Below are 14,183 nucleotides of genomic sequence, written 5' to 3'. Positions count from 1 at the left end.
TAATTATTTTGTCTTTTTATTACATTTCGCTTAACATGACTTTGACCATATATTGAGATCTTCTTGTTTTTACCCTTTTTCAGCTACTGAGAACATAAAGCAAACAAATTAAAGAAATAAATGCTCTAAGAAGCATTTTTACAAACACATGGTGAGCTTTCATTGTCGAAGGAGAGAGGATTTTAATGTTGAAGTCTTGAAGATGATGGGATCATCCTCCAGAGTTTGTGGAGGAGAAAATTAAGGATTCGAAGTTACGCTCAGCTCATGCATGCCCTCCATAAGGGTAACTTAAATATTTAGAAGTGTGGAAGGGTATGGAGAGAAATTTTAAAAATAAGAGAGACGATACGAAACTGTAAAAAATTTATAGTAGAGAGAGAAAGAAATGGAGGTAGAGAGAGAGAAAGAGAGAGAGAGAGATGGTGTTCAATGGTGTTCTTGTGGTGAATGTGGCGAACATATCAATGAATTTGTGGCAATATTTTGGTAAAAAATAACAGTAGAGAGAAGTTAAACCTGGATTCAGCAATGATTTTTGATGAAGCTCGTTCCACGATGAAGCTCTTTCAAGATGAAGCTCGTTTGACAATGAAGTTCATTCGAAGATAAAGCTCGTTCAGGTTGCTCTTCTTCGGAGATCTGTATTTCAGCGAAGAACTCTCACAGAATCGGAGATCTATATTTGAGGGTTTAGGTTAAAAGGATATTGGATGTAATATTTGTGATTTGAAAAGGCATACTTGTTCGCCCATAGTTTTAACGGTGCTGAACGCAAATCATGAATCAACAATAAGTGATAAAATATCGCTGAAAATTTTCGCACATTTTTTAGCAATTATCACTAAAATTTTGTTAAAAACAAATGCACTAATCACTGAAACTGAATTGCGTTTAGCGTTAAGTGCTGAATTAAGCGGTAAACAAACGGCACCTTTGTGTTTTTCTTATAAAAAATTGAAACAAGGCGGTTAACACAACCTAGTTTGAAAAAATCTGAATGCAAACAAGTCATTAAATCGCCTCTTTTCAATTTTAAATTCAAATTCCAATAACAAATAGAAATTTGAATGAAAACAAATAATTCAATGGCCAATTTTCATTTACAAGACCTATTTTTGACTTATAAATACTAGTGGGTCTTGCACATGCGATGCATGTGTGGGCTATATGAGTCATAACATATTTTGAATCATAATATTCGAACGCAAGATATGTACTAAATATTTTAATGGAGTTAGAATTGTATATCTAAATAGTTAAAAAAAACATAACTCTTGGCATTGTAGCTGAAATACTCCTATTCATTATACTCCTGGCATGGCATTAGTTCTATATAATTGACTCCAAGTTCTTGCACAGTGCATGAAATAACACTGAGGAAACACTAAGGAGAGAAATGAATGATGCAAATATAATTAATTGGTGAATCATCATCCTCTATGAGTGAGTTGATCCCTACTCAAGACGATATATAAGTCAAAAAATTCTGAAGACTTGATAAATCTAATATCTTCAGTTTAAAGATGTACAGGTGAACCATTCTAAAAATTTTGCTCTTAATAATAGACACATAATAATGGTTAGAGATACACAGTTAAAAGAAAACAAATAAAAGAATAATAGGTAACAAACAAGAAGAGGGCGAATACCCTAACTTAATATGAAGCCTCAGATGGTACTAAATTAGTAGATGTACCTAGGGGTACAACTTGGTTTGGGTTAGAGAAAAATCAGAACTGGACCGATCAAGATCAGTTCCATCATATGATAACCAGAATCGAACCGAATTGTTTTAAAATTGAACCAACCCAAATCGATCTTAATTCGATTTGGTTTGATTCGGTTCCCTGGGTTGCCAAGAGAATCCCTCATTTCTACCAAGCGATTTAGGGTTTGGTTGTAAATCACAGTCGTAAGGTGAGGAGATCATCCTCACCAAACATTTTGGCCAACATTTTAGCCAACCATTTTTGTCCTACATGGGTTAGAAGTTTTGGAATGGGCTGATTTTTGGTGATGATGATCTCCTCACCGTAGAGATCATCCTCACCAAAAATCAGCCCATTCCAAAACATCTAACCCATGTTTTGAAAAATGTTTTGCCAAAATGTTTGGTGCTGAACATTTCCCAATATATATGGGTCCCGTTCAGCAACAAACAATTTGACAAACATTTTGGCAAAACATTTTTCAAAACATGGGTTAGATGTTTTGGAATGGGCTGATTTTTGGTGAGGATGATCTCTACGGTGAGGAGATCATCCTCACCAAAAATCAGACCATTCCAAAACTTCTAGCCCCAGTTTACAAGTTGAAAAATTGTGGACCGTTCATTTTTTGTAAACCATTTTTGATAGGGTTAGAAGTTTTGGAATGGGCTGATTTTTGGTGATGAGGATCTCCTCACCGTAGAGATCATCCTCACAAAAAATCAGCCCATTCCAAAACCTCTAACCTGTGTTTTGAAAAATGTTTTGCCAAAATGTTTGTCAAAATGTTTGTTGCTGATATATATATAGGGTCCTGTTGAGTACTAAACATTTTAGCCAGCCATTTTTGTCCTACATGGGTTAGAAGTTTTGGAATGGGCTGATTTTTGGTGAGGATGATCTCTACGGTGAAGATATCATCATCACCAATAATCAACCCATTCCAAAACTTCTAGCCCCATGTTTACAAGTTGAAAAATCGTGGACCATCCATTTTTTGTAAACCATTTTTGATGGGGTTAGATATTTTGGAATTGGCTGATTTTTGGTGATGATGATCTCCTCACTGTAGAGATCATCCTCACCAAAAATCAGCCAATTCCAAAGCTTCTAACCCATGTTATGAAAAATGTTTTGCCAAAATGTTTGGTGCTGAACATTTCCAATATATATATATTTGGAAATGTTCGGCACTCTACTATTTACCCTACGTTTTGGAATAGGCTGATTTTTGGTGAGGATGATCTCTACGATTAGAAGATCATCATCACCAAAAATCAGCCCATTCCGAATTTTCTAATCCCTTGTTTACAAGTTGAAAAATCGTGGACCATCCAGTTTTTGTAAACCATTTTTGATGGGGATAGAAGTTTTGGAATGGGCTGATTTTTGATGAGGATGATCTCCTTATCATAGAGATCATCCTCACCAAAAATCAGCCCATTCCAAAACTTCTAACCCATGTAGGACAAAACACGTTGGGCAAAGCATAGGGTAAACAGTGAAGTGCCGAACGGGACCCATATATATACGTATATCCTTGGTCTTTGAAAAAACATGAAGAAAAGTCTAGGAATGTCTTGGTATTGTACAAGTTCATTTCCCAGTATGTAATGGTGATAGTCACATAGTTGATTAACATATAATCGAAAAGACATTCATGAAGACAAATAAATGACAAATAAGGGAATTGAAAATACATTGACAAAATGTTGAATTATAACCTACCACGTAACATACATTTAAAATTTTCTACCAGTAATATTTATGCTTCAAATTATATTAATATATTAATATAAATTAAATAAATTTATCATTTCATATATGATGTGTTTACCTATATATACTTAAAAGATCTAGAACAAATGAGAGCATAATCATTGACCACAAATATATAAGAGAATGACATATCCAAAAAGTATACATCAATAATGATATGTTATATTAATCAAGCCAAATAAAGAGGTCTTCAAAAGAACAATGTGATATTATCTCTATATCGAAATAAAATAATCATTTGTCAAGATTTTTTATTCTCATATAAGTATATGACAGGTTTAAACGACTATCGTTTTGATATTACTGAACTTTAATGTTAAAAAGATAATTTTTGAATAGACAATTATCTAAAATATTATTGAATTTTTTAAAATCTTCTTCCTTAAAATGTAGATGCATATATAAAATTTGTAAGTTAAAATCAATATTTAATAGTAATATTATTAATAATAATAATTTTAATAAATATTATCATATTAATAATGATATTAATAATAATAATTGATTTTTAAAATTGGCATTGTAGTTTAAATATTTATTACCTTCAATTTTCGAAGAACATCAACGTTACATTTGAATAATTTTTCTACCTTAGTATGAAATATTGTCACCTAAATTTTATTAGTATTATCTACAACATATAAACGTAACATATACTTGTTAAAATAATAAGATTAAAATTTTATTTTTGAATAATTAAAAATATAAATAATTATATTAAATAAGAATTTTATTATTGTCTTATTAAATTTTATAAAATTTATTATTATTGTACTTTTTCATTAAAAAATGTATCTCGAGGCGTATAGATCTACTATTTCCAAACTTGTTAACGTCATAGGGTCCTTTGAGTATGCCACCTGGCGAGTGGCCAAGGCTTTTTCTATTGTTTAGTTTAGTGGGCTCCGAAGCATTCAAACTTCGAAGCCCCTAACTCTCTAGAGGCCAGAGGTTAATCACAGAGGTTTTTACCTTCAAAGGTCAAACCCCAGCATACATACATGTATAGATGTCGACCGATTCCTTCAAAACCAGAATCACCAGCGATTCGTACACTGTTTTGCGAGTTGCGATTGCCTCAAGAATCATCCTTCTAGCCCTAATCATCTTCTGGAGATCTCTCCTCAGTCCTTACGATACCTCCGCCATCTTAAACCCTAATTGTCTCTCTTCAGATGCCAAAACCAGCTCACAACCTCCCCAATCTGTTCTCTTTCCTTCGATTGGATCCGCAATCGAAGGCAGCATTGTATGGGATGGAGTGTATTTCGTCAGGATCGCACAATGTGGATACGAATACGAGCAGACTTACGCCTTCTTGCCTCTCTTACCAATCTTAATTTACGTATTATCTCGAACAGGTATGTAGAAATTTATATTTAGTGAAGTTTGATTATTGTGTTTGTGAGAATTATGGGTCTTTTATCTGTTTTTGTTTCAGTTTTGGCGCCATTGATTCCGATTATTGGATATCGAGCGGTGTTGGGTTTATCGGGTTATGTGATTAATAACATTGCGTTCTTGTTTGCAGCTATATATTTTTACAGGCAAGTTGTTGAAATTTGATTCAATATTTGCTTAAAAATCAAAATTTTTTTAGTAGAAAACCTTGTCAGAATCAAAGTTACTTGAATATCAGATGCCACAAATGGAGAATGCACTCGTGAAAGTAAAGTGATCAAGCAATTACAAATCGTAATGCAATCCTTATACAATTCCTCCCAATTAGATACAAAATCCTGAAATGCAGCACCTTTAGATTCCTCACATCGAATATACACTTGTGTTTGTTCAATATTGGAAGATTTACATTTTTCACATATTTGGAACCTTTGAACAACCATAATAATCATGTTGTCTATTTTGCGATCTTTGTATAAATTCAGTATTTTTCCTAGAGTTACTTTGCTAGTTGCTTAATGTTATTTGCAGTTTTCAATGGTTTAGTTTTATAAAAGGATACTTTAGTATGATTTACCAAAACATTGCATTGTAAATTGAAAAATTGCCAAAATGATACATTGTTCATTTTAATTCTGAAATCGGCAATTTACCATTTTCGTAATTAAAATATTTTCGTTAAAAGTGGGGGAAAAATTCACCGTTTTATAGAACAGTTTATTTATTTATTTATTTTTAAACTGTTTTACTGAAACTAAAACAGGGAAAGTATCTACTATTTATAGAATAGGAATTTTTTTAATGTTCGTTTAAAAATTTACCTTTTTGGTAAAAATTTTAATCCTAAAAATGTTAATTTACCGGTTTTGGAATTAAAATGAATAGTGTACCATTTTGGTAATTTTCAATTTTACTGTGCTGTTTTGGTAATTCTCCCTTAGTATAATTCTGTCGGTGGATGGAGGATTGTTGCTTCTGATTTTGTTCATGTATTTATTTTCTCTTTTAACTTTCAATATGCAATTTCTTTATTTGGAATTCGATGGATTCAATTATTGAGTTATCGCTCTTTGAGTGCCTGTTTCATAATTGCATTCATTTCTACCTCAATTTAGAATTAATAATTTTTTGCTAGCCTTATTGCTTTTACAGGCTTTCACTTATTATTTTAAAGGATACAAGGGCTGCATTACGAGCATCTATATTGTTTTGCTTCAACCCAGCTTCCATATTCTATTCATCAGTGTAATCTCCCACTTCCCTTTCTTTTAAGCTGAACAATAAAGGATAGTTGCGAGGGCAGTAATAGTCAAACTGAGTTGCTAGCTCGTCCTCATGATTCCACAGATATGCAGAAAGTTTGTATTCCTTATTTTCACTTGGAGGTTTATACTACTTACTATCTGGTGGAGATACTATGGCCATGCTTCTGCTTTCTCTCTCCGGTTGTGCAAGGTCAAATGGGGTGCTTAATGCTGGCTATTTCTGTTTTCGAGCAATGCATCAGGCTTATGATGCTATCGTCCAAAAAAATCGTGGTTGGGTAAGTTTTTATTTATTTAGTACTTTGCTTGTAGTATTCAGAAATTAGTATATATGATACTTGTTTTATGGAAAATCAATAGGGATTCATGGCAGGAAAACATCAAGTATTTTTTTTAATGATTTCTATCTCGATGCATTTCTTCATTTGCATTTTTGCAATTTGTTGAAAATGCTTATATTTGGGTGGCACACTTTTCTTATGGAGTGAAGGAGCAAAAGCTGTCCCTGAATTCTATAGAACACCTACTGAGGAAGAGGGTTTGTCCTGCCCAAATCTTTGTGATAGGGCTTCATGGTGGCGACCTATGGACCTGGATGATGGTTGAGTGTCATTCGGTTAATGGTATGGGTACGAGACCTTTCTTGTTCGGGTCTTCAAGTATATCAACTTTCTTATAAAGAAATAGAAGCTCCCAAGAACTTAAAACTTTAAATTCTTGGAACTTACTAAATCAAGCAACTTCTCTCTAATATAGAAACTCACAATTACTAATTTGCTATTATTTTTTGCAATGTTTATAACTTTTATAAAAACATTCCTTTGAAAATAGTTTTTACCTGTTTGTATTGCTTTTTAGCAATGAAAGTTCGTTTGGTAATGTTTATTATAGAAGTACTTTACTAACCAAAAGTGCTTTAGATAAAATAAAAGGCATTTGGTAATGGTAAGAAAGTAACTTTTTAAAGATTAACTACTTGTAACTCACATTTCAGTGATGCGATATCTCATATAATTACAATGTGAGGTCCATAAATATATGTATTATGCTCCTTCCATGACATGATTGGAGTTATATACGATTAGTAAGTCCACTAGCTATAGCTCATCCACCACTTACACATGTGGGATAGTTTAAAAATCTTGCATGAATTACTCACATTTGAGGTATATTATTCGATTGACAAAAGCTTAAAATACATAAAAATGAAATGCAAGGATGTCCCAATTAAAAAAAGAATAAAATGTTTATAAGTTAATATCATTGAATGAATCCAACGAGGGAGATGTTGTCAAAATCAGATTTGAATGGTCAAAGTGGAGGTATGCTTCTGGAGTACTATGTGACATACGCATATTGATCAAACTAAAAGGAAAATTAAACGTTGATGCAGGATGGTGATGCCTAACCTAAAATGATGAATCTGAGACCAAGATTGAATTAAATAATCATTTCTATCACAAATCTTAGCTCATGCGACCACATTTGTTAAAGAAATCTAAAAGACAATCTCATGGACCTCACATCTTAGTTATGTGGGATGTCACATGTCTCATCTCACTAAAACGTGAGTTATGAGTAGTTAATCTCATAAAAAGTTACTTTCTTAATGAATGTTGTTAAACGCATATTATTTTGTCTAAAATAATTTTGGTTAGTTTACTTAGTTAAATACTCCTATAATCGACATTAGCAAACGAACTTTTGATGTTGAAAAGCTATACAACAAAAGCTATTCTTACCAAAGTGTTCTTCCAGAAGTTACTTAAAAGTTGTAGAAGTAAGACCAACTACAACTCAAAACTTCAATTTCTAGAAACTTATTGACCACTCAATTGAAAAATAGAAACTCATACTAATGGGACTATAATTGTTAAAATGTTTTTGATCAAGCATGGTTCTCAAATATGTATTACTTGTTCAATCAAGATGAAAACCTGCCAACTATGGCATTCGGCCAGCACAAGTAACCCCCATTTAGGGCTGTTACGAACAGCATATAGAAAATTCCATTATGGGTTTTCAATCAATCACAGAATCCTAGCTATTGGGCTGGGTTTATCAGGGCTTCAGTGCGTTAAGGTGGACTGCACTCTGGTCCTGTTGTAGTAGTTAATGGGCTTCCTAAATGTGCTGAATACGGACTTTCCAGCAGCATGTTTTTTATTTTCTTTTTTGACAAGTAAGAATTTTTATTGAAGCAATAAAGAAGAAACACTGGTGGTCGAAAAGACTGACCTAAAGACAACATACAAATTTTTCTTTCTGGGCTTCCACAGTGGATGTTTTACCTCTTCCCAATATATGCATTGTTCTTCATTGGTTGATCTTCACTGCCTTGGTGATCCATATTTTACCTGGCAGTTTCTGTTGTCCATCATAATGATTTGGGTTGAATACCTCTCTTTAAAATAAATTTTGGCCCCAGACCCGAGTTTTAATTTCTGTGATGTTCGACCAAATGTGAGTATGAAAACATTTTTTATATACTAATATTGCATCTTCAGTGTGTTTTACAACATATTTGAGTAACATTATAATTTTAATTTAAATTGCCATCCTTTTGTTCTAACTTGATCCTGGCATTGTACTGGACAAGATGCTCTCCTAATTAATCATTATGTGTACTTGAAGTTGGCAGTTAGGATACTTATTGCTGGAGCTGTGCGATCTCTATGTATTTTTGCTCCATTCATTGCTTTTCAAGCTTATGCATACTACAATATTTGTCTTGGACGTTTATCAGATGAAATGAGGCCTTGGTGCAAAGCAAGAGTACCTTTTCTATACGATTATCTTCAGGGTCACTATTGGTATGCTCATTTCTTGAACAGTCCTTTACATTTTAATTCCATTTATCTCTTTGTTGCTGTTTTCATTCTGTGATTTGCAAACGCTCATTAATATTTCTAAGATCGTGATCTAACTCCCAAAGCCATATTTTGAGGATCTATGGAAGAGGTTGGCTAACTACCTTTATGCAATACTGCTAATAATCCACAAAGGGATGTGTAACCTGAAAATGTTGGATAAACATTCAGTTCATGTTCTAAGGAATTTTATAAAACATGCTCAATCTGATATGTGTGCCACGTGCCTAGGGGTAGCTTAAGTAATTTATCTTGAAATGTATGGGATCATTACTTGTAATGGGATATGGGTTCAGTACGTGGGGGTAGTTCCTTAACTAGATAGGATTGTGGGAAGTTTTAGATAGATATTTGATTTAGGTCGGAAACTGTTGTAGGAGTGGGGCAATGAATTGGGTAGTTACCCTTTCGTGGGTTTAGGTGAAGTGTTTGTATTTAAATTGATGTCTTCTCTTAATGAAATTATCTGATCATCAACTTAACTAAAATTTCTCCAGAAATTAGGAGGTTTCGATTCCCCTCAAAGTGAACAAATTGTTCTTATTTTCTTGTTTATTAGTCAAGATAGGCAAGAGAAGGAGTGCCTGTATCACAATCACAATAGTACTTTTGAGGCTAGAGATGGCTTCACACAATATGGCTTGGCCAGATTGATATTTGGGGAGAATTGACTAGGCAGATAATAGACCTTGTCCAATCTTGTCCCATCGACCGTGTCCTTAATTGGTCAATTTCCCCTAATGCTGAGAGCGTGGTGGGGCTTTGGAGAAGGCAAGTGCATTTAAAAGGAAGATATCTATGTATGCCAATGGAAAGATATCCTTTGGTATGTGGTCAAGGACCTATAGTCAACATAGATGATCATACCTGCTCAGGTCATAAATCAGAAAAGTATGTCAAGACATGACCTCAAAGGATTTGTCCTTTATTGTGTCTTATCTATTATGGGTTATTTTCTTTAGTGTAAAATGTATGCAAATTTTCGGGGATGTTTTTTGAGGATATGTCAGGGAGATGGGATTGGGTGTGGAAAATTGTGAAATGGACGGTGGGATTGAGGGGTGTTTCCATTGCTTTGTTCTATCATGCTTTACTATGTTCGAAATTCTTGAGTACATTTTAGTGGTTCTAGTAGAAGTGGAGATTCTGTGGTAATATTTTTTTTGAGAGCTGCTGTTGGCACCCCAACTTTGACTTATTATACCCCAATCAAAAATAAAATAAAAATCAATGTTTGAAAATAAGTAAAAGCTGGGGTCCGTACAGAAACTCTCTCTCGTGATTAGATTTCTATTTGCTAGATTTAGGATTTTATACGGGCCTAATCCTAATTGTAAACAAGTGGTGAAGTTGTTTTAATGTGTTATAATGCTGTGGGGTGTAATAATTTAATAAATTTGAGTGTAATAAGTAAAAGTTGGGGTGCCAATAGCAGTTCGTTAATTTTTTTTTTGAAAATTCCATGGTATGTTTTTTTCTCCATCAGGGGCGTAGGTTTCTTGAGATATTTTCATCTGAAGCAGTTTCCAAACTTCCTTCTCGCTTCTCCAGTATTGTTTCTGTCACTTTGCGCAATTGTACGCTATGCGAAATTACGGCCTGAGATTGTTTTTTCACTGGGTTTCCGAGCTTCCTGTGAGGAAAAGAACTCTGCTGCTGTCCTCTATTTATTGGGAATATCAACTAGAAGATCAGAGGTTGCTCAGTTTTCGGAGGACGTCTCTTCTAAAACCCTGCGAGGTGTCACTTCTGAACACACTTTTCTTTGCCTAATTTAATTTCGCTTACTTGGAATGTCTTCTGAATTTGGGGTTACAGTGTCCCTAGTTTAGAGAAGTCGTACATGATTTCAATGTTAATCTACTGAAACAAAATATTTTGGATATTTATATATTCTGAAACTATCGGTATTACGAGATTGAGAAATCTGTTTTTAACACTGATCAAGAAGTATCATCGTTGTTGTTTTGCAAGATACATAATTTTATTCATATGAGGGATAAAACATTCTCCGTTTCCCTTTTTATTGTAATACATGATCAAGCTTGAAGTGCATTTGTTGTAACAGAAGATTCCACACTTAGATGGAGGAAACGGAAGAGTAACGAAGACACTTCAGATTCTTTTCAGAATCCAATCCCATCAGACTATGAAATAAATGATCCGGCAAAGCCAGGATACTCTTCAATCTTAGTTCTTCCTTTTGTTCTACACATGGGATTCATGGCCGCCACAGCCTTTCTTGTGATGCATGTGCAGGTCAGAGTTGTTGCCTTTCTACTTCATTAGCTAGAAATTATCCTCAACATGCTAATGCCTTGAAAATATTTCTAAGTTGGGAAAGTGTAAATTATCGTAACTGTTAACTATCAGGAAAAAGAGATTTAAAAAAAAAAAATAAAATAATCTCCTTTGTTCCGGCAATAGTTCATAGGAGTTTTAGCTAGCATAACAGTTTCATTAGCTATGCTTATTGGAAACAACTTGTTCTTGGAGAAATAATTGGCGTTCCTTGTAAATGGTTTAAGAAAAAAAATGGGTTTCCAAACCTCTAAAATCTGTTTCGAGGTCCGCTTCCAGATTTCATTTTTGAATATGCTAGCTTGGTAAGTTGGTATAATCTGAGTGTTAATTCCACTGACCTGGGTTCAAAAACTACCTTGCCTATTTAAAAAACAAAAGAAAATCAAGATAGAATATTTTTTCTTTCAAATTTATAAATAATTTTTAACAAGCAAAAAAGAAAAAACAAATAAATTAGAGAGAGGTTACATTATGAACTAGAAATAATCCAGTTGTGAGAATTTGAAGAGGGGTGTGTGCCCTTTATCTTCTTCCTGACTCGTACAATGAGGTGTTGGATCCATCTTGCCCTCTACGCAATTAAAAGCCTTATCTGCATCACCACCCTTAAACATATATAATTCATACTGATCCTTATAGTTGGGATACTTCGATAATGATTGTTAAAGCCTTGTCCTGACTATTTTTTCATGGCTGCATGAATCCTGCTCTGCCATTTTTCTGCACCGCTTGTCTATCTGATGTGACCCTCCTGGTTTTGAGTCCGTCAATGCGGCACTAAAAGGCTCATTAGTGGCGCATTATGATGTTGATCTTCTATCTGATTAGGGAGAATGTCCCAACCACCAAGGCATATAAAATTTCTTCCAACATACTGAATGGATTAATTATACCAGAAATCATACAAGTGCACTGATTAATTATTCATGGTTACAAATGGATTAAATGTCAGATACCAATAATGAGGTTTTTATCACATTTTCTGACACATAATTTTGACAGGTATCAACTCGTTTCTTGTCTGCCAGTCCCCCACTTTACTGGTTTTCCTCATATTTATTGATCTCTGCTGGCACCGGTAGGCGATGGGGTTACTTGATTTGTACATATTGTGTGGCTTATATCCTTCTTGGAAGTTTGCTCTTCTCAAACTTCTATCCTTTCACCTGAGAAGCTTTGGCATTGTTTCTGTCCAAGTATTTCAGAGGGCTGAGGATGATTTTCTTTTGATGGTCTCTCAACTTTTTGCAGAGTTTTTGTATAGCCACTGATCATATTTGATGAACACATGGACAGCTACCCATGACTCTGCACAGGTTACTTGGTTAGTTTTATTCATCTACTTTTGGCTGACAGTTTTGATCTTTACTTGTTTAAACATTGTATGATATCTTTATTATTAGTCATTTTAAAAAAGAGGAAAACTTGTCTAGCAATCTCAATACTATATTGAGAAACATTTTCCTTACTAAGTAAGATTTTAAGCCTTTCTAAGGGTCGTTTTGATGAAATGGATTACCACATCAGCAATCCAACGCCACAGCCCCCTAAGTTTCTTCGAAAAACTCAGATCCAAAAGAAAAAATAAAAATTCATTTGAGTTTGATCCAAGGTTTTGAAAATGGATGGCTACTGAACTTTCACATAACTCCCAAACTTAAAATTGAATTTCATCGGATAAAACTAATTTTTTTTTTTGGAATGTTTTTTCTCTTCTTCAAAGTTCATATAATTTTTCCCTCTACAACCCTGAGGCATCGGATCATGTTTTTTTAATGCCACAAGGTGAGCCCAAGGACTCTTAGTGAGGGTGAATCCTTACTAATTTAGTAAGGCTAGTCAGACTATTATATTTGTGGGATTCACCAGGAAATATCAATCAATCATATAGTGAATCTTATTGTTGCACATATATTCTTACAAGCTTTCCTGTGCACATGTTATGACTCCCGCAAATCTGAAATTATGGAATCAAGTTGACTCGACTGAAAATGCATCTAGTCAGGCCAGGCTTGATATACTATTTTGTGGAGAACAATATTTTTGATTTGACTCATCCAAGTCAACTTGTGAGTTGTCGAATTGCCTTGATGGGCACCCAAGACATATTTTTATGAATAGTTGCGATACTGGCACCCACTTTTTGAAACAACTACACCCACTTAGCATTTGCACCTTCGGAATTTAAAACAAATTAGTTGGTATACCCACTTAGCATATGCACCAACCAAAAAAGTTTTCGTCAGTTACGCGCCAACTTCATCTTGCAAATGTTGTACTCCCACAAACATGCTACTCGAGTTTTTGGCTGAAACGTACTCATCTTCGTCTTCCTCATCAGAGGACTCAAAGGTAGGTTCCTTTTTTTGTTATTTATCCTTGTAATGTGTTTTTTTTTTTTAATGAAAAAATTGTAGGAAAATCAGGATTTTATTTGATTGTAGAACATTGGAATCTTGAACAACCATTTTAGGTTTTTGTATGTTTATCATTTTCAACGTGGTGTTTAGATAGTTTCTTTTTAATTTTTTATCATTGTAATTCGTTAAATCAAGAAATAAGAATCACTGTGATGAATATGTCAATCCTGTAAGGTTGATTATTGAGGAAACATGTCGCCCGATCGTGAGTGATCTGTTTTGGTGATTGTCTACCAATATAGGTTGACAATTAACAAAATATTTGGCCCTATATACGTCAACAATTAACGAAATATGTCACCCGTTTTAGGGTGACTTAAGTTCCAGTTAGTCATATTTTTATTCTTAATACTATTTGTTTTGAATTTTTTGTAAGATTTAAAAAACGAAGAAATTTGCCCAAAATAGGGTGACAATTTCAAAAAGATGTCG

At 33.9% G+C, this 14,183-nt stretch overlaps 1 protein-coding gene across 2 annotated transcripts; it reads left to right on the top strand.

Moving 5' to 3' along the window:
• Nucleotides 1–4,405: 4,405 nt before the first annotated feature.
• On the top strand, nt 4,406–12,686 carry LOC147400563 (transferases, transferring hexosyl groups). 2 transcript variants are annotated; one of them, XM_086446249.1, is made up of 8 exons: nt 4,406–4,852; nt 4,933–5,038; nt 6,045–6,137; nt 6,240–6,435; nt 8,792–8,970; nt 10,514–10,767; nt 11,099–11,286; nt 12,334–12,686. In XM_086446249.1, the coding sequence occupies exons 1-8, from the start codon at nt 4,501–4,503 to the stop codon at nt 12,499–12,501; spliced, it is 1,536 nt and encodes a 511-aa protein (XP_086302375.1). In that variant the 5' UTR covers nt 4,406–4,500; the 3' UTR covers nt 12,502–12,686. The 2 variants fall into 2 exon arrangements, with proteins under 2 accessions (XP_086302375.1, XP_086302374.1); XM_086446248.1 differs by having other exon boundaries at nt 11,096–11,286.
• Nucleotides 12,687–14,183: the final 1,497 nt, after the last annotated feature.

Source organism: Akebia trifoliata, chromosome 6 (genome assembly GCF_017979445.1).
Source record: "Akebia trifoliata isolate Shusen 1 chromosome 6, ASM1797944v1, whole genome shotgun sequence".
NCBI classification, from domain to species: domain Eukaryota; kingdom Viridiplantae; phylum Streptophyta; class Magnoliopsida; order Ranunculales; family Lardizabalaceae; genus Akebia; species Akebia trifoliata.
The sequence above is the reverse complement of the archived record's forward strand: the minus strand, read 5'-3'. Positions and strand labels throughout refer to the sequence as shown.